The 27966-nt window shown below is 34.5% G+C and overlaps 1 protein-coding gene across 8 annotated transcripts; it reads right to left on the bottom strand.

Moving 5' to 3' along the window:
• Positions 1-1250: 1250 nt before the first annotated feature.
• Positions 1251-27559, bottom strand: ZNF711 (zinc finger protein 711). Of its 8 annotated transcripts, none has more exons than XM_019439680.2 (12): positions 27342-27559; positions 25476-25603; positions 24332-24587; positions 23852-23956; positions 17077-17640; positions 10967-11122; positions 9702-9839; positions 7519-7656; positions 6725-6802; positions 6592-6639; positions 4419-4562; positions 1251-3930 (listed from the first exon to the last, which is right to left on the bottom strand). In XM_019439680.2, the coding sequence occupies exons 4-12, from the start codon at positions 23928-23930 to the stop codon at positions 2753-2755; spliced, it is 2523 nt and encodes an 840-aa protein (XP_019295225.2). In that variant the 5' UTR covers positions 23931-23956; positions 24332-24587; positions 25476-25603; positions 27342-27559; the 3' UTR covers positions 1251-2752. The 8 variants fall into 8 exon arrangements, with proteins under 8 accessions (XP_019295225.2, XP_019295226.2, XP_019295227.2 ...); XM_019439681.2 differs by having other exon boundaries at positions 24327-24587; XM_019439682.2 differs by lacking the exon at positions 24332-24587.
• Positions 27560-27966: the final 407 nt, after the last annotated feature.

Here is a 27966-nt window from a genome sequence, read left to right on the forward strand (position 1 = left end):
ATAATTTATTGTCAAATTGGCTTACATACAGTACCCAGTGTTCATCCCAACAAATGCTCTGAATTCTTATCTGTTGTAGCTTGACTGAAGTTTTCCAGACCAAATTCATAAGTGAAAGAAAGAAAATGCATCTATTTTTCTCCAGCTACACTGTAACTATGAACTGGAATAACCTCTTCACATGGCTCTCTGCTTCTTTCAGCTTCTCTACAATGCCTTCCTCACATAACCTCCAGAGTGATCTTCAAAATGTAAATCATATTAATCCCGTAAAATCCTCTAATGGTTTCCCATATCAATTTCTCATCTCTTATCAGTCAGTCTCCCTCACTGTGGTCCAGCCAAAGCTTGTTCTATCTCAGGTTATTTGTATTTGCATGCTTCTCTGCCTTGTATGCTCTTCCACAAGATCTTAATGACTCGTTCCTTCTTGTCACTCATGTCTCAGCTGAAAAGCCATGTCTTCAGTACAGATTGCCTCTATCCACTCATGCACAGCTATCTATTTAAGCAAATTTGCCAAAGCATACAAGAATTACACTGGAGGATTTTGTCTACCACATTATTAATCCTATGGTGGTAACACATGGGAGCTTACTAGAAATGCAGAATTGTATGTCCCATCCCACACCTACTAAATCAGAACATGTATTTTAACAAGATCCCTAGGTGAACCCCATAAAAATTAAAGCTTAAAAAGCACTGGTCTAACATGTAATGACTAAATGATTTCTTCTTTTTCTGTTAGTGATCACTAAAGAATAATTAACCCAATTGGCAGTTTTAAGCAATAGGGCTATATATATAGGTACATGAATTCTATTAAATGTTGACCGCTTTAAATATAGCAGGTTAAGTGTCATTTGCAAAAATCTTTCCCAAATACTTGATTTAATGCTTTTCCTTTTGAATGTATATTGGTCTATTTGGAACATAGTTAAATTCTTTTCTCAGGATTGTGTTACTTAAGCAGGTTAGGAATTTTCACAGTTTTCTCTAATCTCAAGTCTTAAGATGAACACCTTTATAGCATTTCATCATGGTTTTAGCAGAAATACACATTTTTAAGGAGTAATCATGCCATAGTCATCATAATTATCTAAGTTCCTAGCTCGTGTTGTATTTAATGCACAAAATCTATTAGACATTACATTATGGACCAAATTACCTATAACAATTTTAAGTAAAAAGTCTTTTAATAAAGAGTGAACATTACAACATACTTTAAATAAATTCATAAAACCCTGAAGTGCAATAAATGCTTTTTATTGTATGCTCATTTTAATGAGTAACATTTAGAAATAATAATCCCACATAACAATGACAATCTTATTTTACAGCGTGTACATCATTTACAGCCACATAACACACTATTTTAGATTTTCCAAATTTAATATTCTGAAGTTAAGAAAGATAAAAAATTTATTCTCAAGGAACAGATCCTTATCTGGTGCAAAAACAGAAAGGTGAACATTATTTAAAACACAAAGTCACAATATAGCATAAAGTAAAATTACATTTTAGTTATGTTGAACAGCTGAGTGTAAACATGAAGCAACTATAACTTAAAAGTACACATCATATGCATTACATTTATGAACAGGATTTTCATTAAATTTCCCTAAACCAGCTTTTTATATTAAGCGCCATTTTGATTTGCAGCATGCTAACACAAAGCATTGTTAAAGGGATGCATATTTTAAATTTATACACTGTAAACTGAATATCCACCTCCAAACTCTACTGGCAGCATAGTGTTTTGTTAAATACTGCATATATACTGCATCATATTGAAAATTCATGTTAACAATATGGTATATAGATTTTAAAAAATCAAAATTTCCAATAATGGCATAAAATTGCACCTTTAAACATTAGAGCAAGTACAAATAGAACAATCATACTTGCTAAGACTGCCCTAAAAAGAAACTTCTAAACATAGTATTTAAGAAAACTGTTCTCCCAGTTTAAACTTTAGATCATTAAGAAATATAGTGCTAACTTTATTTGCAACACTACTGTTGCATTTGTTTTAGAAAGCCACATTTGACTCAAACATACTTTTGTCATATATGCCATACTGAAAAATCAACCTGAACATCAGAAAAAAGAGAACTGTAATCCTAAACTTCACTTTAGACTTCAGGAAAGAATGCTATATTTTAAACATCCTATCCTGTGGTAAAATCTTAGCAGCTCTGAAATTCTTTTTAATAGTACTGAATTAATATAAGCTGTTTTCCAGTGGAATTTCTTTTAATGGATACATAAAACTTTTGCCATTTCTGGAATTCAATTTTCAGGTACCATAAAAAAGGCCCAATGACTAAGTGACTGATGCATGACTAAATTTTATTTCCCCACTTCATTTCTAAAACCACATAAAAGTGAGGCTTGCTTGCCATAGAAAAGCATTGTTAAACTCAATTATGTATGATCTTTTCAGAAATATTGATCTCTAGTATGATCAGCCAATAAAGTCATTGTCTTTGCTCTTCCCTTCTGTAGTTTATGCATATAATACTATTAAATAGACACTTAAGAGTTTTTCTGCAACCATTCTATGGTGCTTCTTAAATTCTTTAAGTAATTTTCAAAGGGGTATAAGATCCCCTGTCATTTCAAATATTTCAAGATCTCTAATACAAAGAATGTAAAGTTATGATTTACTATCAAGCTTTGGAACTAGATGAAACAGTTCATGAAATTTTCATCCCATGTAGTGTATCATATTTTCTTTATATTGATCTTATTACATAAGAGCCTCCTTGTGGTGCCTCATAATATGTTGATTTTTTTCTGATGGTCTTCGGAATCCCTTCTTGCAGAATTCACACCTGTGTGGATAGTCTTTTGTATGTATTGATATCACGTGTCGTTTAAAGCCCGATGCATCTGTAGTGCTGTATTCACAATACTCACATTGGTAAATCTTCCTTCCAGTGTGGGTCTTCATATGTTTTTTGAGTTCATTTTGTTGCCTGAACCCTCTCTTGCACCTTTTACACTTCAATGACTGATCCTTAGTATGAACTGAAAGGATATGACCACTAAGAATAAATGGATCTGATGTTTTAAAGTCACAGTGCCTACACTGATGAATCTTCCTACCCTTATGGATATCACTATGCTTTTTGAGCTCAGAAGGACGATGGAAACCTTTTTCACAGACCTCACATTTGTGAGGAAAATCCTTAGTATGGACAGATATGATGTGCCGCTTAAGGTCACTTGAGTTGGTGCTCTTATGGTCACAATGAGGACACTGGTGTGTCTTATGTCCTTGAAACAAATCCAGATGGCGTTGAAGCTCCCTCTCATCACCAAATGCTTGAGGACAATGCTCACATTTATATGGCAAATTGTTACCATGTTTAGATTTAATGTGAGTTTTCAGATTTGACTGATCTGCACACCTGAAGACACAATACTGACACTGATATGGCTTCTCACCAGTATGGGTTCTCATGTGTTTCTTGAGTTCAGAAGGATGTCGAAAGCCCTTACCACACTCAACACAAACATGAGGAAAATTTTTGCTATGAACAGCCAGTAAATGTCTGTTTAACAGTCCTTGTTCTGCAGTTTCATAGTCACAGTATTTGCACTTGTGCATCTTCGGCTCCTTGTCTCTTAATATAAGTTTATTTGAACTCAGTGGACTAGCCTCTCTGTATCTTCGTGTGTATTCTGTAAATTCATGGGTTTTGTCAACTTTGTTTATAAGCTTATGGCTTTCCAAGTGGTTATGGAAACTCACTTTCTTGTTAGTTGTGAAGTCACAATCTGTACACTGGTATTTTTTTCTCATCAAATGATCAGGATGATTCTTCATGTGTCTTTTCAAGAATCCCCTGGATTTAAACTTTTTTGTGCAAATATGGCAAGGGTATACTGTCAGGGGCTGTCCATCAGGGCCTATTATAACAGCTAGATAAAAAAAAAGGAAGTTATAACAATTGGCCAGATTGTTTTAAAGGGTTTTACAACAAAGGTGCCAAAATTAGCTGACATTCACAATGTGAGAACTATACTAGTAGAATAAAATCCTGTAGAATAAAATGCACATTAAAAGTGATTTGTGATAAAATACCTCATTAAAAAGTAATGAGCATCACCATAGTATAGACCATTCACCTGTCAAAATGTTATATACATTTTGTAAACCAGAAATAGGCAACCTCTGTGAAACCAACCTGAAAATTCTCTTTGAAAACAACATTTGGGTAAAGAGCATACAAGTGTAGTTTTACTAAATGTCAAGCACTTAAAAAAAAAACCAACTATTTAAATCAAATGCAAACAGGTATACGGGAATAGGACTACTCTGTAACAATGGACTCCTTTTCCTTTGTTTACCAAAAAATGTTTCCACGTTTCAAATCATTATAATATTCATAAAGTATTAGTATTTTTACCTGTTTGCCACTGCCTGGTTTCTCCCCTTCTCCTCTTCTTGGCTTTTTGTTTAAGTACTTTATTTGTATTAATGCTATCACAAATTTGAAGGTACTGTGCTGCTGTACTACTTCTGCTTTCTAATGTTGAGTCCAAAGTATTTCCTGAAAAAAAATGATACACTATTAAATTACATAATATTTATACTTTTTGGTTTTGGTTAGATGAATTACTAGAGATGACATGGCATTAAGTTACAACTGCAGTACTAAATTCACAAAGTATACCCATATTCTTTCTTTTATACCCTTACACACACACACACACACACACACACACACACAACTAAAAGCACTTTAAATATCATGTGAAATTAACTTTAAACTATCTCAATTTATTCATCCTAACAGAATAAACTAATAAGGTGAATGTAACATGAGACAATGAATTTTATGACCCAAACAAAATACTGGCATCAGATCAATTTCTCACCAATGAAGGCCGATGATGTCAGGCTCTGCGCTGACAACGCGGAACCTATTTGAGATTTTCTCACCCTGCCCGCCCCCCGACCCTCTCCCTCTCTCTGAAAATGAACGAATAAACAAAAAAAAAACTTAAAAAAAGAAAATAGTTCTGCCCCAAGGAAGACATTAACAAGCAATTGGTATCAAGGAGAATTTTTACTTTAAAATAATTTCTATTTTAACCTTGGCTGCAGCAACTTTTTACTAGACATGTCTCTGGAGGCAAGGGAAACAAAACAGAAGCAAAAATCAACTATTGGGACCTCATCAAGATAAAAAGCTTCTGCACAGCAAAGGAAAGAATCAACAAAACAAAAAGGCAACTGACGGAATGGGAGAAAATATTTGCAAATGACATATCGGAAAAAGGGTTAGTATCCAAAATCTATAAAGAACCTATCAAACTCGACCCCCAAAAAACAATCCAGTGAAGAAATGGGCAAAAGACATGAACACACTTTTCCAAAGAAGACATCCAGATGGCTAACAGACACATGAAAAGATGCTCAACATCATTTATCATTAGGGAAACACAAATCAAAACCACAATGAGGTATCACCTCACACTTGTCAGAATGGCTAAAATTAACAACACAGGAAACAACAGATGTTGGCCAGGATGCGGAGATACGGGAACACTTTAGTGAGAATGCAAACTGGTGCAACCATTCTGAAAAACAGTATGGAGGTTCCTCAAAAAAGTAAAAATAGAACTAACCCATGGCCCAGCAATTGCACTACTAGGTATGTATCCAAAGGATACAAAAATGCTGATTTGAAGGGGCTCATGTACCCCAATGTTTATAGCAGCACTACCAACAATAGCCAAATTATGAAAAGAGCCCAAATATCCACTGAGCGATGAATGGATAAAGAAGATGTGGTATATATATACAATGGAATATTACCCAGCAGCAATCAAAGAAGATGAAATCTTGCCATTTGCAACAACATGGATGGAACTCGAATGTATTATGCTAAGTAAAACCAGAGAAAGATAAATATCATGTGATTTCACTCATATGTGTATTTAAGAAACAAAACAGGTGGACAAAGGGGAAAGGAAAAAAATAAGATAAAAAGAGAGAGGGAGGTAAACTATAAGAGACGTTAATACAGAGAACAAACTGAGGGTTGCTAGACAGCTGTTGGGTGGGAGGATGGGCTAAATGGGTAATGGGCATTAAGGAGGGCATTTGTTGGGATGAACACTGGGAGTTTTATGTGAGTGATGAATCATTAAATTCTACTCCTGAAATTGTTATTACATTATATGGTAACTAACTTGGATTTAAATAAAATTAAAAAATTTTTAAATAAATTAAAAAAATTACATTTAAAAAAACAAATAAAATAAAATAATTTCTATTTTATAATTTTATCCATAGCAGCCTTTTATGATTCATATTGTAAGTTGCCCAACATCTGTATCTTGAGATAAAGCTAAAATGAACTGCACTTGGAGAATAACATGCATTATGTTTGTACCTAAATTAATCAATTCCCCGAAGAGGAAAACTCTTATGTGACTAACCAGATAAGATATGACCAGGCAAGTAAGAGTCTAACCTATGTGTCCATACACACAAACCAGTAACTGGTTATTTTCCAAACACTATATAAAACTGGCTATTTAACTTACATGTCACATGTAATGCTCTCTTACCTGATGCTTGACAATCTTCATACCTCCGGGAAACTCTTCTTTCATCTCCTAAAAAAAAAAAGGCTAATTAAAAACTGATAGGCTGACTATAATGATTACTAGTGGATCACATCTTAATCTACAAAACTCTTACTTTGACCATTGTTCCTTGGATTAAACTTTTTTGTTGTTGAGTTCTTCCACTCCCATAGATTAGATATAATTTCACACACTGAAAATAAGGGCTACTGTTAGCATCCTTGGAACTGTTAAAATCTAGAACAATCTTATTTTTAAAATAAAAATTGAGTATATATTTCTGCAGAATACACTCAAAATTGAAGATGTTCAATAAATGACTGTTGAATGAATGAACCTTTGGAAAAACTGAGATAAGATAATGCATTTGAACACCAAAACTTTTCAAAATAAAGAGTATACCTGGACCATCTTCTAAATTAAGTAGGAATGAGGTTACATAGAAAGAAAAAAAAAACCCTGATAAATTTACCTTCCATTAGATCAATTTACCTTCCATTAGATACTTTCTAGAAGAGCACACCTGGTTTCCTTTTTCTTTTCAAACCCCCCAAATCTTATTTGTGGTGTTAATACATGAAATAAGTTTTTGAAAAAGGGGAAGGATCAATTTTCAAAGGATATTCCTATTTTAGAAAAATAAAACTTTTTATGACACTCACTTATACAGGTAGGATTTTGAATAAAGCCTACTGAAAAACAATAATGCATTAAGCAAGGCTCATTTTAAATAACACAAGATATATGGTAGGAAAATCACGTATGTAACTAGAGATTAATCAGTCCACAGCAAAACATTTTATATTAGTCAACTCGTGAGGGCCATTAGCACAGCATATTTAATGACCTAAAGGCTGATCAAATAGATATGTTATGTACTTAGCAGGTGAAAAAATGCCAGTGTCCTACCATATGCCGCAGCCCAGACAACAGGGACAATTGTTTTATTAACATCAGAGTCCTCAAGCTGAGTCTCAGGGAGAGAAGTTCCTTCCTCTTCCCCTACAATGACTTCCATGTAAACTTCATCTGCTATTTCAGCGCAACCTAAATTTTAGAAATAATTGCTTGTTTATAACCCCAAATATTTAATAAATGGGTAAAAAAATTCCAAACAATTAAAATTTTTCCAACTGTCAAGATTTCAATTTTGTTAATTTTAAAATTACATTAGGCACTTTGGAGATGAGTGCCTCTAGGAGACAATCATTTATTAAAACTCTTATTCTCCTCTTAGAACCTATCCTATGAAAATGACTTTTAGATTATATAAAACATTTGCGCTTGGAATATATTGACTAATTTTATAGTCCATTGGGCATTACGAACTTGTAAAAAATGCTGTAGTCCGTAATTGTGCTTGATTGATCTTTAGAACTCAGAAAGCATTTCCCATAGAATCAATACTAGAAAGTGGTCCTTGCTACCCCATATACTATAACTTAAGTGCAGTTCTGTACACGCATTGAAAAGTAGTCAAAAATACTAGTAATTGAAAAAAATTTAAATAAAAATAATCAAAGTCATATATATTTATATATAAAACATAATGTATATATAAAGTGGTCTTCATGAATATGTGGACATCCTTTAACAGGCAGGATTTTCAGAGACTCTACTGAGAAAAAAAGCATTAAGTGAGACTCACTTTTTAAAAATATAGTATCGGAGTAAAAAAATATAAACCTAGAGAGTCATTAAGTATATTTTATGTGACATAATCATTTTGGTTTAAGCTGTTAGGTAAAAAATTGGCTTTGAATTTATGCTTTTCCTTTGATTCACATATTGGGAGCTTCTCTTCACTATGGAAGAAATGTGGAAAAAATGTGAGAAAAAAGTGTCCCTTTTATCCGAAGTTTCCCTTCTTTCAATTAACGAGAGACACTGGTCTAAGCTTTCCACTTAGACAAGGAATTCTGGCATCAGTTAACTTAAGCTTCAGTCTCCCAACTTTTATTGTGCCCCTTTACTGACCAATGAGTAAAAAATAATAATAAAGAATTTAAAGACCAAATAGAAATTACTTCATTTAACACTTTTCCTCTCCAATCAAATCTTCTAGACTTACTTGTTTTTAGATTATCAACTATGGTGTATTATTCATGTTTGGGATTGGAATTCAGCTTCCCATGCCTTCTATGGAAGGAAATCTGAGGCGTGGAGGTCAGAGCACAGTCTAGGAAAAGCTGAGTATTATCTAGGTAATGCACTCAAGTGGAGGCTTTTGCCCTTCTAGGGCAAAACAAAATAGTTTTGTCTCAGCATGGAAAGAAGACAGAAAAAGCCATCTTGAAGGGCCGCATTCCTACACTGAAGTGAGAAGAAAGTAGGCAGAGTGTAACATGCCCTCATAAGGAAATGGGCAGGAAAGGAAACCTGAGGAGTTATTTTCACCCTATGGTACTCAGCCCCAAGAAACCTTAAGCAGCAACTACTTGGAGACCATCAAAGGCATAATAAATAAAGATCCTGGGAGCTTAACTTACTTGGGAGAATACTTACTCATCTAATCCTTCAGTGACAGAAGGAGAACAACCAGTTAGCCTTTCCACTGCTAAATCCAGAGAGGCCAACGGTGTTCACTGCCATGTGGAAAGAACACTGGCAGTAGAGTTAGATAGCTAAGAGTTGAAATTGTACATTCTTCCCTTAATATTATAATGATCTTGGGCAATTACTTAAGTTCCCTGAGCACTTTTTTCCTCCCATAAAACAAAGATAATACCACCTACCTCGGAGACGAGTTGTGAGTATTAAATATTTATGCAACATATCCAGTAACACAGACAAAATAGATGCCTAATAATTACCTATGTATTTGTGGGCTCTAATGAAGTCAGGAACCCTATGTTGTTTATCTCTGTATCCCTAGTATGAGACATAGTATTTCATGTTTGCTGATTTGAATAATACATGTATGCATGAATGGTCAAAAGGACTCTTTTCTTTTAAATTAATTACAGCAAAGGTCTGACTTATTTTATTGAACTTTGCTCCTATATAGTGCTTGTATCTCTGAGATTGCTTATTTTTTTTTAAAGAACGCATGATGGCTACTGATAAGTCACTACAGTGCCCCTTTTTCTTACTAATATCATCTTCTTCTTGAGAAGAATCTTTAACTGCCATGTAAACCATCTTCTCCCGCTGCATTCGACTCTGGTCAAGCACTCCAGCTACAGAATGTCCATTGGTGTACTCACTCTCTGTGACAATTTCTGTTCCACCTTAAAAATTAAATCACATATCAATATAAAGAAATATCATGAAATAATTCCCTAAGTCAATAAGGAAGATATATAAGAAATATTTTCCTTTGGAAAAATATTCCCCAAAATATTCCAATATAAATGTCTAAGTGTCAAGAGAATTTTCTTATAAAATACACTCTGAATTTTCAGTAACCACTGAGAAATAACAACAAATGTTAACATTTACATCACACTTATATGCAAAGCACTATAGAAGTCTTTAATATGTATTTTACCCATTTAGTCTTCACAATAGCCCTATGAAGTAGTTACTATCATCATGGCCATTTCACGGATGAGGAAACTGAGGCAGAAAAAGGCTAAGTAACTCACCAATAACCATTCAGCTAAATGGCAGAACTAGGATTAAAATCCAAGCAGCCTGCCTCTAAGCCTGCCCTTAAATACTCATTATAACTTCCTACTCTAAATCAAAGCCTCTCCACTCATTTGTTTTGATAATCCCAACCATAACATTCTACTTATGTTGAAAGAATCCAAGAATGATATATTCTGCATTCCTGCTTATTCACATACAATTTTTTAATATTCCATCCCCAAAGAAGTCTATAAAAATCTGCACTGGGGTGCTGGGGTGGCTCAGTCATTAAGCATCCAACTTTGCCTCAGATCATGATTTCACAGCTCATGGGTTCGAGCTCCGGGCTCTGTGTTGACAGCTCAGAGCCTGGAGCCTGTTTTGGATTCTGTGTCTTCCTCTCTGCCCCTTCCCCTCTTGTGCTCCGTCTATCTCTCTCAAAAATAAATAAACATTAAAAAAATCTGCAGTTCATGGGGCGCCTGGGTGGCTCAGTCAGTTAGGTGTCTGACTTTGGCTCAGGTCATGATCTCGCGGTTAGTGAGTTCAAGCCCCGCACTGGGTTCTGTGCTGACAGCTCAGAGCCTGGAGCCTGCTTCAGCTTCTGTGTCACCCTCTCTCTGCCCCTCCCTTGCTTGCACTCTGTGCCTCTCTCTCAAAAATTAAAAAAAGTAAATAAAAATTTAAAAATCTTCACTTTAAAGACAATTTTAGAATAGTCACCAGAAAAGAATAAGTTTTCATTCATAACTATTATAGCAATAAATTAAAATTAGTCTTGTACCTATTTCAACATCATCTTCAGCCTCAGCTTTAAATATATACACTTTTATTACTTCTGAACCAAATCCATCTTCTTTAACATCTTCCTGTGAACCATCACTGCCAATTTTTAATGGTGTGTTCCCCATATGCTCTAATTTTTCCCCAACATCATCCACTGTAAAATATAAAGAAGAAACTATTTTAGACAAAAAGTATAACCGACATTTAGTGGATGTCATAAGAGCAACACGAAATGTGTTGATCACCTATCCACTGTATTCACTTTATGACCTATTATGCAACTACTGAAAGTGCTTTGTTTCATGAAAAAACAATATACAACATCAGATATACTACACAATTGTAACTACAGAAAAAATTTATTCAGAGATTTTAATTTATATATATGAAATACTTAATAACCACAGAGCCTTAATTAAAAATGATTAAATAATCTTCCATTACATTCAACATTTAAGTTAAATCCTAACACCAAAACTAATAACAGAAAAAATCAGAACATAAAAATACATAGTACTCATAAAATAAGCTCACATAAACAATTCCCAAACTAAATTAGCAGTATTTTTAAAACCAATCAGCATATGAAATTTAGAATTTAGAACTGAGAAAAGAGGAAACATCACCTGAATGATTTTATAAAAAGGCCTTTTCAGAAATTATAAAAACAATATCTTAATACTCTTAATTTCCGTTGAGTCAATGGAAGACAACTTCAAACCAGAAATTTTGTATACTTCTATATTTACAAACATATGCTAGACTTCAAAATCATAGAGAAAGGTAAAGCAACAATATTTGAGAGTATTACTTAACATTTTAAGTATACATAAAATTTTTATTCTCTACAGTCTTTAAGAATAATATTTACTTTAGGGGGTGCCTGGGTGGCTCAGCTGGTTAAGAATAACATTTATTTTCACATGAATACTATGCACAAACTATGCGATAAGTACATATCAATAAACTTTGTTCTTTAATCATAAATATTAATATATTCCTTCAAATATTATATGACTACCATTTTTTATTTCAATGCTATACCTATAATAACTGAAATATAATCTAATTGAAAATCTGCTTCTACCTATTATGTATATTATAGCATCATATATGAAACATAAAATCCTAAAGCCTCTGACTATATCTAAACAATTCCAGAGCTACTGAAAAAAGAATAAACTGACATAAAAATTATTAATTCAGTACTCTTAAAAAACGAATTCCAAGAAGATCTAAATGGGTCGAAGTCTAGATTTCCCTTACCTCCATTTTAAATTTGATACATACAAATTCAAAAATATTCTTTTGGCCTTTCAAAATGGTGGAAAACACATTTCAGAAATTCTTTTTACAATGCAAAGCTACTTCAACTCTGTGATTAAATATAAATTATTCCATACTATTTAAGAGTTCAAAGAGTTTGTCTATGAAAGAAAGGACCTAAATAATCAAAATAAATTGACTAAATATGTTCATTCCAACATAGCCCCTAATTCTATTACTGCATTTCCTGGAAATTTTTTTTTTACAATGGGACAGATTAAAATGAAAGAAAAAAAAGATGAAGTATCTTATATTATCAATTTAATAATAGCTTCTCTTTTAAAACATGTTGAATAAAGCAATGACATCACAGAAAAAAATTAAAAGAGGCAAGTTAAGATTTCAGAAAATGTTTTCTCATTCTTGAAAATAAAGACATAAGATATAAAAAACCTCAAAAAGTGTCCAAAATATGAATTTCTTAAGTTGGAATAACTTATAGTAAATAAATGAAATACTGAAAATACTCTCATTTGATAAATACTGCTTTATTATCATTGAATGGTTTAAAGTGATCATAGCTACTTCTGGAACATATTGAATTAAAACTATAATTCGCAAAATTAAAGCTCATGAAATGAAATACACATTTTTTTGGTCACTTCTCAATAATTTTGTACCATAGTTTTTGCTTTAAATATTGAAATAACTGTTGCTATCCTGATTCCATTTATACCTTAAGGTCATCCATGGTTTAACGTACCCATTATTTTCTACTTAGATTCCTCAGAATGAACAACTTTGAAATGTACTGAGTAACCAAACTTGTTTTGTATTTTAAGATTATAGAAGGTTATAAAGTTATTAAAATGTTAGTATGCAGTTTTGAGAGATAAACCATCAACTTCACCAAGATTTATTCTATATTCTTTGTTACAGAAAGTACAAAGGTAACAAAGATTTAATGGTCAATCAAGCGATTTTAGAAATGGATCCTCAAAGACTCTTAATGCAAATACTAAAAATACCCCAAATTAAGGCTTGCAATATCCAAGTCCCACAGTGTTGTTTCTTAACCCACAGGACATTCCAGACGGTAATAGCAAGTAATATTATCCACATCACAGAATTCTACTGGTGCTAAATGTAACATAAAACAGTAAGATGCATTGTTGGTAAGTCTGCTAATGTTTGATATTCCTTTATAGAACTCAATAGCACAATTTGATTAAAAATTCAATATAACATTCCTTTTAAAAGCTAAGTAGGTTTTTTACTGCACCCCTTTTATGTTGCATCTACCAAAATTATATTATGGATATGTTATTATCAGTATAGAGTATATTGATGTACTACAGAGATTAGATCAGGCAATATGTAAAGAATCTGTATTTCACAGCACTAAAACAAACACAAGTTACTAACATTTAGATTACAAAGGTGTTCCAGTCCCAATTGCATACCCAAGAGATCTGAAAGCATGTCTGCACAAAATCTTGTACATGAATCTTCATAGCAGCATTATTGATAATAACCAAAAAGTAGAAACACCATATGTTTATCAACTGATGGATAACTAAAATGTTTATCCTTATAATTAAATATTAGTAATGAAAAGGAATGAAGTACTGACACATGCTACAATATGAATGATCCTTGAAAGATTATGCTAAATGAAAGAAGCCAGACACAAAAGGCCACAAATTACATGACTCCCTTTATATGAAATGTTGAGAATAGGTAAATCTATACAGACAGAAATTGGATTAGTGGTTGCCAGAGGAGGGGGACTGGTATGTGGCAGAGGGGTGACTGCTAAAGGGCATGAGGTTTCTTTTTGGAGTGAAGAAAAAATTGTAAAATTGATTGTGGTGATGTTTATACAATGCTGTGGAATATACTAAAAATCACTGCACACCTTAAATGGTGAACTTTATGGCATGTGAATCATATCTCAATAAAGTTGTTATGTTAAAAAAACACAAAGGTGTTAACTTTTCTTTTTTACCCTTGAAATTGGTGAGGTTTGATGACATCTCCCATAATGACTGTACCAAGACATTTTGCTTTTTACAAGATTATGTTCCCAAAAGAAATATACAGTAAAACCTTGGTTTGGGAGCATAATTCATTCTAGAAACATGCTTGTAATCCAAAGTAATCACATATCAAAGCGAATTTCAAGAACCACTGGCTCAGTTGTGATCATGTGACATTCAGCATCACATACTACTCATATTGCAAGACTGCTTGTTTATCAACTTAAAATTTATTAGAAATGTTTGCTCCCCTGGCAGAACACTTGCAAAACAAGTTACTTGCAATCCAAGATTTTACTATAAACTGATTTTATAGGTAAAAAACAATTTGAAAGCATTATATTGGTTCATTATTTAATGGAACTTCCTTCTTCCAGTGAAGCCTTTATAAAGATATTATGGATGTTAGTTATTTTTAAAGAGCACACCTAGGATAATTTTAAACAGATATAGTTACTCTACATTACTTTACAAGTTACTTAGCACAAGTGGGAGAGCCATTGTTAAGATAAACAATTTGTGATGTTTGGCTTAAAAGGGGAAAAAGCTCAGATGCACCTCAGATATGAGACAAAACAAATTCCCTATCTCTAAAACTTAGCTATGGTAAGAGTTCCTTATAGTAATATTAAGGGACTCAGAAATAAGACAAAGGTCTGTTTTAAGTCCTCAACTTTATCTCTTAAACATTTTGAAAATCTCTATCTTGGAAAGAAAAACAGAGAAGAGGACTTTTTAAATTAACACTGAGGCTTTTAAGGCAATTTATTCTCTTCACTCCTATAAGATTCAAAGGCCAAGAGAAACCAAGAGGTAAAGAAAATGAAGTGAAGATTAAGAGATGAAGGGAAAAAAGGGAAAAACTATATCAAAAGAGAATAAAATAAAACAAATGAAAATGGTAAGAAAGAGCAACTAGTTCCAATTTGAGTAAAATAATCATTATAAAAATGGTCAAAGATCTGGGTGGTAGGAAAATGGGTGATATAAAAAAATATTTAATTTTTGTATATTCCATGTTCCACAATAAAAAAAACCTGCTCAAGTTTGTTGTTGTTGTCCTTACTAATGATTAAGGAGTTAATTAATTCTCAGACTAAATTTCCCCTAAAATGATCCCACAGCAATCCCAGTATTTGAGCAATACAATGTTCTTTATAATCTTCAGTTTACTCCTATTAGAGTAGAAAGACAGAAGTCCTTTGCATTTGACATATAGGGCAATATAAAAATAAATACTGTGAATTAAAATATTCTAGAAACTCTTTCAAAAAAAACTTTTGCAGAATCAAATCATAGAAGACATGTTAAGGTATGACAATTCACGAAACATATAATATCTAAATTTTAAACTATTTTAATATCAGAGTTTGATTTGACAAGTACTCTCTTTTAAAATGTTTATTTATATGGAGAGAGAGAGAGAGAGCGAGCAGGGGAGGGGCAGAGAGAGAGAGAGAGAGAGAGAGAGAGAATCCTAAGCAGGCTCTATGCTGTCAGCGCAGAGCCCAACATGGGGCATGATCCTATGAACTGTGAGATCATGACCTGAGCTGAAATCAAGAGTTGGGCACTTAACTGACTGAGCGACCCAGGCACACTGACAAGTACTCTTTTAAAGGCACAATATTATTTTGGTACTAGAAAGGCTACCAACTTTTGTCACACTATTTTATATAATCATAACCATAGTTGTTTTTTGTTTAAACATCAGGTTAAGATACAAATATGGAATTGCTTTAGTAATGGACATCAATTTAAAAAGAGGTAGTAAGTTTGCACAGTCTTTTAGAGACTTAAATCATTCCCTTAAAAACAATGTAAATATTCACCTCCAAAAGTGGTTGTAGAGGGAAAAAGTTAACATGCTATACTTCAGAATCATATTTACAAATTAAATCTAATTTGTTTTTAGTTTTAAATTCACTGATACATATAACATATCATCACTTCATGCACACATACACATTACTCTACTTGTTGATGCACTTCCCAATCAGTCCTTTTTTATTTTAAAAAGAAAAGAAAAATCCACCATGAAAAAGTGAACTTTATCTAATTTTTATTACTTCCAACATGATCCCTCCAAATTGCATAAAGAACAGACCTACTTCTTCCTCAAGCTCCATCAATAACTCATCATGAGATTTTTATTATTGTTGCTGTTCAGGCAAACCCACCACTTAAAATGAGAACAAGATATTTCTATCTTCCTCCTTCAGATAGAATGTCTTAAAGACATCATAAAGCAATCTGAAATAAACACATCAAGGCATTTTTTGCACAGAATATACACACGCATATTTAGACAAAAAATAAACACAGGGAGAACTGCAGATTACAATCGGAGTTTAAGATTTCCTTTTCAAGTATTTGATAAAAATTAATTACACATTCCTTGATATATTATACTTAAATTCCTAAGCAAAACTTAACTGACAACTCCAGTACCTACCACATTAAAAAGCAAGCAGTGGTTGCATAAAATAAACTTCCTATTTTGAAATATGCATATTTACCATTAAAAATTTTATCAGTTAATGTTCTTGTTGAACCTTCCTTTTGGTGCTAATGTATTAATAAATTACATTAATTTACCTGATTGTAGTATGAACTTTAATTGAGTAAACTAAAAATATGAGCAAGTTCAAAAAGCATCTCAACAATACAGCTTTGTAAAAAAATATTTTGCAAAATGATTATCCTCGTGTCTTTTATTGACTAGATCCCCCATCCCAGAAAACCTTTCCAGGTTATATATAAATAAATCTCCCAAGTAATTATGTACTTTTGTTTCACTTACAAGATATCATTAAGTAGTCTTCAGAAGTGCTCTTGACATCATCATCATCATCATCATCATCATCATCATCATCATCTTCGGTTTTAATAGTAACTGAAGAACCAGGAACACCACCAGCTGCTTGAATCACAGTTTCTGTATCTGAATTAGTTACAAGAACCTCCTCTGATACCATTGTGGGAGAGTCAACTCCTGAAACACAATCTTGGACCACATGTTCTAAGTGTCCATCAGGACCAGTAACAAGGTCAGTCACAAAAACCTGCTCAGGTACTCTAACGGTTTCTGTAATTAGCTCAGAAGTCAAGATATGATCACTATCATCTTCCTCTAAATCTTCTTCAATAGCAACATCAGCTTCAAGTACAGCTTCAGGAACAATTACCCCTTCTGTTACTACATCAGTCTCAGTGATGATATCAGGCCCATGGACAACTTCAGCTGCAAGGCCATGATCAAGAGTTATCCCATCATCTGTGACAACATCAGAAACTAATACAGCCTCAGGAACCGAAACAACAATATGGTCTCCATCGATATGCGCAGTACCAGCCATTCCAGCCACTATAATACAAACAATTATCCAAAAAAAGTAGTTATTTTATTAATTAAAAGTACTATATTTAATATATCAGATTACATAAAACATTTTCAAAATATGAAGTAGTCTGTCCAAACTATCATCTTAAAAATCACTGACAATTTAAATGCAATAAAAACCATCACCAGGTGCATCTGGCTGGCTCAGTTGGTAAAGCATGTGACTCTTCATCTTGGGGGCTGTGAGTTCAAGCCCCATATTGGGTGTAGAGCTTACATAAAAGTAAAAAAAATAAAAACAAAAATAAAAACAAAAACACAAAACATCACCAACCAGGAATTGGGGTGGAGGTAGGTGAAAACAATGTTAGTAAAATCTAAATTAAGAGCTTAAAAACAATGCACTTTATTTTCAAGTAAAACGTAAAAGCCACAATGAGATATCACTACATTAGAACAGCTAACATAAATGAACAATAACACCACAGGTTGGTCAGGATACAGAAAAATGATCTCTCATACATTGCTGGCAGAAATGTAAAATGGTAGCAACCACTCTGGAAAATATATGGCAGTTTCTTAAAAAACTGAACATGTATTTACCATAAAACCCAACATTTACACTCTAGGGCATTTTCCCTAGAGATATTAAAACATATGTTTACACAAAAAACTGCAGATAAAAATTCATAACAGGTCATTGTGGCTATTACACATAGTTGCAAAAAAATAGAAAACCACCCAATTGTACTTCCAGCAGATAAATGGTTGGTAAACCAACTCTGGCACATCTCTATCATGGAATACTACTCAGCAATAAAAAAGGTGACAGACTATTGATACATTCAACACCTGAATGAATCTCCAGAAAATTAAAGCAAATTACTAAAGATTATGATACTATATAATGTATAAATGGAATCATTAATGTAACATTCTCAAAATTACAAATTATAGAGATAGACAACAGATTCACAGTTGCCAAAGGTAAGGGTGTGTGTAAATATATTGGCATAGCATATATATGGTAATGGAATAGTTCTAGATCTTTATTGTGGTGGTGTTTACAAAAATCTATATATAGGGTAAAACTACACAGAACTATATACACTTACACAAATATATGTAAAAATAATGGTGATAACTTCAGAAGGTCTTTAGTCTAGTTAACAGTAATGCACCAATGTTAACTTCCTACTTTTGATACTATAGTACAGTTATATAAGATGTCACCATTCCAAGAGGAAGAGTACAAGCTACATGGGACTCTGTACTATTTTTTCTACTTCTTGTAAGTATAGCATTTCAACAAAATTAAAATCAAAATAAGAAGGACACACAAACATAAATGCGTACTAATATGTTAAATTAAGTTTGTAAAATATGGCAAGCTTAATACATTATAAAATATGCATTAGAAGCATAAAAGTCCCTAAAATTCTTTATCTTATAAGAATTACTATATTCAAAAGTGGAAAGCATCTTTTAACACCTGATTTGGGGGGGAAAACCCAACTCATTGTAGACAAAGATTTGGTTTGATAAAATTCATACATAGGGACTCTAAATTTCACTAAATTCTAAACCAGTAAGTCTGAAGGAACAAAGCTTTAAACAATGTTTTTCTTGAGCACCAACTCCTACCTTCTTTATAAATATTATAAAAGTATAAAATCACTTCATGAAGAACTCTTAAGTTTTGCCTTACTGAAGTGTACAGGAAACAAATTAATAGAGTTTATAGTCCAGGTTATAACAAAATTATCTACATTAAATAATCTAGTACAAAGCTTTCTCCACATAATGATCACTTTCTATAAAGTCATACCTGAAAGAGTGCTATACAGTGTTCACGATTATTAACCAATTCATTATGGAAGTTAGTTAACAAGTTAAGATGGAAACCAGTACACTATCAAAAGATAAAGTGAGAAAGGGAAACTACCTTTCAGGATTATCTTCCTTTCTACCCCTCTGTACTGTCCTCAATATTCTCAAACTTTACCTAAACCACCATATTACCCCAAAAGGAGAGAGCTTCAATCTTGAAAATCTGGTAAGCAAAGGGAGTATGTATAAAACAAGTACTTTCTATTCACTGGTTACTCCACCAGCCATTTTGGAGATGGGGAGTTGGTGGAGGTTCAAATCGAACATTCAACCAGACCAGAAATGTGGTTTTTAGCAAGGAAAAATTAAATGTTAAGCCTATAAAAGTCATAGTATTGGAGTTCTATGTACATAAACAATAAAATTAATATTTTATGAAATCCTTCCACAAGTCAGACTTAAAATATGGAAAATTCTGGAGGTTAGTTTGGTTCCTGAGAGTACACACTAGGGAATGATGGAAAGATAGAATAACACCAAATGCTGGCCTGGGTTCAGATTAACCTGACTGGGAGGATTCTAGCCTCTACTCTAGTAGGAACTTACAGGTCAAAATAAACCAGATGTAAGCATTAAAATAAATCCAAATATGCTCGTTCACACTGAACTAAATAATAATATCAAGGATCCTAGACCAAGAATTGACAAGTTTCCCACAGGGTGCTGACATATTACTCAGACCAAGAGCCAAGATGTCCCCTATTAAATTTTGCTTTTTCCTCTCATCAGCTCATCTGCTTAGTTAGATCTCATGAGCTTAGTTAAGCTCATCTGCTTAATTTTCCTCTCATCTGCTTAGTTAGATCTCATTAAATTTCTAAACAAAGTCACTTATTTACGCACTAGCTGTATTTATTGCTTCCTGACTATGCATCAAGCAACCTACTAATATTTTTACAAATATTATCTCATTTAAGCCTCAGAACAACTGTATGATGTATTATTATCTCCTTTTTAAATACGAAAGAACTATGGTTTAGAGAAATTAAATAAACTTGCCCAAGGTTCAAGCTGAGGACTGAACTTATTGTTATTGTTTAACTCTAGACTGGCTGTTTTCTACCTGTCTACAGGAGGAAAATAGAGTTTATTTACTCTACATACTGTTTTTAAGAGATTTATAGAGTTAACCAAGTGAGTCACTATTAAAGGAACAGTTTGAGAGAGAGAGAGCAAAAAGATCTGTCACAAAGTCACTCAATTAAATTTTAAAGCATTTAGTAAGCAGCATTAAATGGTATTAAAAATGTATCTCACTAGGTAACAAATTATAAATGGTAAGAAATCATCATTTAAAAAGTGTGAAATCAATTAGGTAACCAAATAACAATAAGAAATAAGTCATCATTTCAAGAATTTCCCATTTCACTAAAGTTATTTCATTTAAATGTGAATACCTGAAACTTCACCAGAGGTATAGCATAAAATTTGGTATTTGGTGGGTCTGTCTTGGGCCACTATGGAAGGCTGTTTTGTTATTTAAATCACTGAGCAACCAACATACTTTTTGCATAAATAAAATCTTAACTATTAAATTCAATGGAACAGATTCCAAAGAGAACCATTGTACCGAGACACAAGCAAAGTTATACAAACCGTGTTGTAAATTTAAAAATCTCAAATATCCTTCAAAAGAAACTGGCCTACTAAGTTTCTGAATTAATGTTTCAGGTTCTTAATATAATAGCCAGCCCATCCCGACCAAGAACATTATAGAATTTAGAGATCCTCTGACACAGTATATTTACTTGACTAGCTCTACTTGTGTATGCCAACTCTGTTTCACAAAGATCATTAATTTTAGGGATTCCAAATATCTAAGTTTCTATGTTGACAGAAATTTAAATTTTTTTTTACATTTATTCATTTTTGAGGGACAGAGAGAGAGCCCAAGCAGGGGAGGGGCAGAGAGAGAGGGAGACACAGAATCCGAAGCAGGTTCCAGGCTCCGAGATGTCAGCACAGAGCCTGATGTGGGGCTCGAACCCACAAACTGCAAGATCATGACATGAGCCGACGTTGGACGCTTAACCGACTGAGCCACCCAGGTGCCCCAATTTGAAGAGAAACTGATACAGGCTACAACATGGATGAAACTTGAAAACCAGGCTAAGTGAAAGAAGCCAGACACAAAAGGCCACATATGGTATGATTCAATTTATGTGAAATGTCTGCAATAGGTAAATCCATAGAAATATTAGTGGTTGCCTAGGTCTGGAGCAGTGTAGGGGGTGACCACTAATGAGTATTAGGTTTTATTTCTTCAATGACAAAATGTTCTAAAATTAGGTAGTGGTGATGTTTGTACAACTCTGTGAGTATAATAAAACCACTGAATTGTATTCTTTAAAATGGGTAGGCTGTATGATATATGGATTATTAACTCAATAAGAAAAAAAAAGGATGTACATAATGTATTTCAACATGCATGTTCTACTTCCCTACCAACTAAAAGGAAGTAAAGTATTAGATGTAATAAGGGTTTGATTAAACCTTAAAACACTGAAGAAGAACAAGGAAAAAGAAGGTAAGAGGAGCATCAAGGAAATATTCACCAGCAGTAAATGGACATTTTTTCCCCAATCTTTGAAAGTAATCAGGCTTTACTTGCTAATACGCAACTTCTTCAGGAGTGAAGGGGGTCTGGAAGTTCACCAAATGCTACAGGGTGGGTTAAATTTTGTATCATATGGAGACAATACTGTATTTTTTCCATTTCTAAGGTATCTTATTTTTAAAATTTTTAAAGGTTTATTTATTTTTGAGAGAGAGAGAGAGACAGAGTGAGAGTGGGGGAGGAGCAGAGAGAGCGGGAGACAGAATCTGAAGCGGGTTCCAGGCTCCAGGTTCCAAGCTGTCAGCACAGAGCCTCATGAGGGGCTTGAACTCACGGACCGTGAGATCATGACTTGAGCTGAAGTCAGAGGCTTAACTGACTGAGCCGCCCAGGTGCCTCATAAGATATCTTATTTTTAAAAGGCAAGAAATTAAAGGTGACATTTCAACCAAAACTTATTAACATACTGAAGTTAAAGTGTTCCAGTATTTTAAAAACTACCTCTAAGCAAAGAATTCACAACATTCGTTGTGAAAGCTTTACTCTTGAATTCTTTGTCCTTCTTGTAGAATTTATTCCTGTACTTTTTACACCCAAATCACTTGTAAGTCATTCATAATCAACACAATTGACTTCTGACTCACTTAGCAGAATAAATCAATGATTGCTTTCTACTTCATCAATTGACTATATTGTCATCTTGATCTCAACCATATTCAATCTTGATCTGTGCACCACATCTTTATTCATCAGACAGAAGTGTCATGGAATCAGAACTGGAGAAGACCTTAAATGTTATCTAGTCCAATCCCCGCACAAATCTAAATTAAGTAATTTGCCCAAGTTTACACAGATACTTAATAGGACAGCCAAGACAAGAATCCAGTTCTTCTGATTCTTAACATTGTGGGCTTTACAACAGTGGAGAAAATAACATATTCAACCACATTAATGTGAAAACAGTAGTAACATTTTCTTAATTGAGAAAAGTATCACTAGTTGTAATCCTCCATCCCTAATATCCTCTTTGACAATTCCACAATACCTTGTGTTTTTTGTTTATCCCAATTTACTATTTGTTTTTTCTACCCTCACTCCACTTTTCCTCAATTCTTACCACTCTATCCTTGCCTCTAATAGTTCAGATACCTCAATCTCTTCTATAATTCAGACTGACCCTACCCAAATTCAGTTTCTTTGTTGACTGTTATACAGTTTTAACATCTTCATGAAAATAACTACTGTTAAGAGGCTACTGAAAAACCTGGCCACAAAAGCAGAGAATCTTTTCTTTTTTAAAAAAAGAAAAATGTAATGCTATTAGAAACAACTTTCTGAAGATATTGCATCAGAATATAATTAACCACCTAATGCATGACTTTCCTATATCACAATATAAGCATCTAACTTCTTTGAAATGATTAAAGTAGTTCCTTTACCAGTTTTATTAACAAAAGCAATTTAAAATGTATTTTAGAAAACCAATTTAAAATTCCCTATATTCAAGAACTAATGTGGTTAATTATGTAAGCTGAATTTTTTCATTTTCAATGCCATATTATTACTATATTCCAAGTTTCCTTACCTCAACCTTCCCACAAAATTTTAAGAATGACTTTAAGCAGACTACTGAGACATAGCTTTACTTTAAGAAAATGAGCCCTACAAATGGATTTTCCTAGCAAAAGAACAACTTTTCATAAATTCTCCCCTTCCTCAACATAGTTTTGACATTTAATATGCTCTGATTTTAAAAAGAAAAAAAATATAACAAAGAAAATGCTTTACCAAAATCCTGCATAATCATGGTATGGGCCATTCTACAGTCTGATGTGTGCAATCCAAGACTTCCACCACCTGAATCCATACTTAGCAAAGTTCATTCACAAGTCTCTGTAAAAGAAATGGTTTTAAAATAGTTTAAATATGTTTAGGCCAAAGTCAGTTGTTCTGAGAAAAAAAAAAAAATGCAATGGAAAGTATGCCTCAGAACCAGGTATGCAAATCTCATTACAAAAGAAAAGAAAACAAACCATAAACCTCAATTAGATGCTTTATGTGAAAAACATAAGTAAAAGAAGGGCTAAATTAAAGGAAATAAATCAAATGGATAATAAGACACAGTAAAGGTGAGGAGCCACAGGGGAAGTGATAGAAGCAAGCGAAAGAACAAAACTGTAGCACTGACGTTCCAGTTAAAATGTAGGTTATAAGAGAAGAAAAAGAACAAAATGACAACAAACAATAGTTGGGATATTTATACATTACTAGAGGACTCAGGTGTCTAGTATTAGTGAATTTCATCCAGTGGCTCTCATCCATTTCTTCCAGACCCAGATCAGCCCTGCAGCGGAGCTCTGCAGATAAACTTGTGTTCCACCTCTGGCTCCCGGGGTTCTACTTATAATGTAAAATGTTCTATCCCAGTTTCCCTGGAGTTCTTTGAGCCAGTAAGGACTTCTGGCCTCACTCTACTACATTCTCTTGTCACATAGTTTTGGACTCATGGAAACATGACTGCTTCCTAAATATGGTAGAGATAAGATCAATCACATATAAACATTTAGCAAATTGTTCCTTTCAGAATATCATTTACTTGTAATTGTACAACTGATTTTTTTCCTTAGTGATTAATAAAGTCATGTTAGCTTCATGTTAGTTTTGAAAGCAAGGATTCAATCTATTTCACTTCAAGTGATGTATCCTATATTTAGGATCCACAGACAGCATGGAACCTAAAGTCGGATGCTGTCACTAAATATTATTTCTTACAATTACATAGGTGTATTTCCCATTCAAACATAAGATTCTAAGTATATCAACCAAAGTAATCTGTCAATTTTATAAAACATTTGTCTCATTTTTATTTAGGAGTGTTTAATAAATTAGGCTATACTGCACAAAAGATGAGATTATCATTAAAGTTTTAGAAGGCTGCCAGGTAAAGCAACTTAATCTATCCTTAAGTAAGGAGATTACTAAGATTTTTTTCCTTGCCTTAAAGTTCTGTAGGAGGCAGAAGAGTATAACATTTGAATGGTGCAGATAAAAATCCTACAGTAGTAGGTGTCATTTCTATGTATCAATTGATTGGACAAAATCACTTTATGTATGAACAAAATTACAAATTTTTAGAAACTCTTCTGTATTTTTCAAATATCACATTGTTTTCTGTCTCCAAAATGAAGTCATCAGAGGCAAGAGAGTTCATGATAAACTATCCATATGTTCACAGAGATATATCAAAATGTCATAAGGACTTATTTTAACATTTAAAACAGTGTACTATATCAACTTTAGAGTATTGTTTTCTTTATCACATAACTAATAGAACTACAAATGCCTTAAAATGTTTTAAACACTTAATTTTGTTTAATTATTAAATAAGATAAAACATTAAATTGTTAATCACCTTAATATGACTGTCTTGAAGAAATTGTAGATTTTCTTACATATTGTAAAATAAAATCTGCAGCAATTTGTTTTTGTTATTTTTCCTTCTGAACTATGTTATTTTCTTTGGAAAAGCGTTCTCTTTACCTATTGTAAACATACATTCAAAATTAGACATTTTAAAACATTTTCAACCAAGTCTCTTACACAACTTAAGAATTTTCTTTACACTTTAACGTGCAGAGTGAGGTAAAGAACGGCTCAAATGCTCAAATCTGTTTATCTAAAATGCATCCGGAGGGATTCCAACAGAAATAACTACCTACTACGATATTAGCAACATTATTACAATTGAAATTCGACCACTTCATTAAACCAAAATCTTCTTTCTCTAAAGCACATTTAAAAAATCACTTATTTTGTGATACCTTATTTTGTAAAGTGAAAGACAACCAACGAAGGGCAAGCTTTATCCTTGCCCAATCGATAGAGACAAATCTGCACTAGTGCTCAAAGAAGTGTAAAAATTTTAACACATAGTGTAACTACTGTGGGAAGTATTATACTGTATGAATACCCAATAAATACACTGGAGCACCTTTTCCCATATAGGACGTTGAAATAAGATCAATAATAAATGAGGTATGAGTACAGCAGTGTGTTAAGTATTCAACAGCCAAGAGATAGCTGGGCTTCTCAACATTCTCAAGAGTGTATCTTACATCCTGATTGAATGGAGCTAACCACTAAGTACGCTTCAAGTAAACATCTTTCTATCAATGTACGGGGAGCAGAAATCACAAAACAAACAACAAAAAACATTTTACTCTCATCTGTCTCCTCCAAACAGCTCACTCAGGACCTAGCTTCTTGATGATGTAAACAGGGTGAGAGGTACAAGAGAAATCTTAAGGCAGCAGAGCAACAGAATGCGAAAGTAGTATTTGCAGATAGGAAACAAAGGAGCCCTGGCAAGTAGCAGTATTGCAGCTTTGGACGCAACCAGCTTCCCGCATAAGTCTCCCTTCCCGTGACCATGCCAAGTTTCAATCATTTCGAGCAGAACGCACAGACGTGCCCTCTTATATATTACCCATCTGACTGGATCTTAAGTCAAACAAGAGAACCTTCTCCGTGGAAAGGCAGGAGGCGAAGAGACAAGAATACCCTTTCCCCTCCTCCCTCCTCTCACTTGGTGCAGCGGTCGCCACCGCTGCTACCCACGCCGTGCTGCCCAACCCCTCATCCTCCTCCCGCTCTCTCTGCCCCGCTACATGGGAGACGGCTGGGAACCAAAATGGTGGTGTTTTAACGGAGGCGACAACTGCCGCACACACGCGCCGCCCCCCCCCCCCGGCTCTGGCTGTTCCCTACTCCCTAAAATGCCCGATTTTGTGCCACCTCCTCGCAAACGCCACCATAACTCGCGCATTCCAAGGTTACCATAAGCAGAGGAAGGGGGGGGGGCAGAGAGGTGGGAGAGAGATGAGAGTGAAAGGAATATGGGGGGGGGGGTCGCCGGGAGAAAATGCCAGGGGGACGCCGCATTCTTCAATTCACCGTTTTGTTTTCCGCCATTTTCCCGTCACCCTAAACCACCGACGGTCTCAACGACGGCTCTAGCCCTTAGGGCCTCTGGCCTAGGAGAAGGAGAGGTTGCCTGAGGGGGAAAACACTCACTTCCCTCAATTCCTCCAGTCACCAGCTGTGGCTGAGGAGAAAAACTGTCAGACCGAGAGGGAGGCAAAGCTTAGGGACTAGACGCCCCTTCCATTGTTCCCTTCGCCCTACACTACAGGCTGGGTGTGAGCCTCTCCTCTCACAGGAGCGACACTGAGCGCAGCGGACCCAAATCCCTTTACTTTCTCTTCAGGAGTCTCCTTACCTGCTGCCACTGCTCCTCCACCGCCGCCGTTGGATTGTGACCGCGCTTCGGATTTCTGCGGGGGTCGCCAGCTGTGGATCTGTAAGGTCCTCACATTCAGGTTTCCGAGGTTCCGTAGCCCGAGCCAATCACAACCTACTCTGCGTCTGGGAGGCGCGCCGCCTAGTCCTTCTTTTTATCGCCGCCGACATGCTGAGGTTTGCATTACGTCACGCTGCCCTTGCTGCAGGGTAGGGGGCCAAAGGGAGAACGCGCGCGCGCGCGCGCGCGCGCGATCTGGAGATCAAGAATCCCGCGCTGAGTTTGTGCTTGGAGACGCCAGGGACTTGCAGGGGGTGGGGGTGAGGGTGCAGCACGGGCGAGTCCAAGTAAAGAAGCTTGGATCTTGGGGCGCCCCAGAGGAGTTTCCGTGGGAAGATTTTCAGTTTTCCAGGTTTCCCAAGGGAAAGGAAGAGGGGGAGGGGGAAAAATCAATGACTGAATGGCCATTCACTGAACCTCTAATACAAGCTGAAGACATTTAAAAAAATCGGCCCTGCTCTCGAGGATTTGACCAATTAGGCGGTCCAGAGTAGTAAGAGGTATGCCACCCCCCCAAATTACCTCTGTGTGTTTTGCAGTTTCC

This window comes from Panthera pardus, unplaced genomic scaffold (genome assembly GCF_024362965.1).
Source record: "Panthera pardus isolate Hobbes unplaced genomic scaffold, ASM2436296v1 HiC_scaffold_27, whole genome shotgun sequence".
NCBI lineage: Eukaryota > Metazoa > Chordata > Mammalia > Carnivora > Felidae > Panthera > Panthera pardus.

What these genes read in the sequence shown, in the direction of transcription:
- ZNF711 (XM_019439683.2), bottom strand. Translation starts at nt 23,930, where the DNA reads ATGGATTCAGGTGGTGGAAGTCTTGGATTGCACACATCAGACTGTAGA. An exon ending in TGAAGATTGTCAAGCATCAG is followed by an intron (nt 4,563 to 6,591) that starts GTAAGAGAGCAT and finishes ATTTTTTTTCAG; the next exon opens with GAAATACTTTGGACTCAACA. An exon ending in AACCAGGCAGTGGCAAACAG is followed by an intron (nt 3,931 to 4,418) that starts GTAAAAATACTA and finishes TTTTTTATCTAG; the next exon opens with CTGTTATAATAGGCCCTGAT.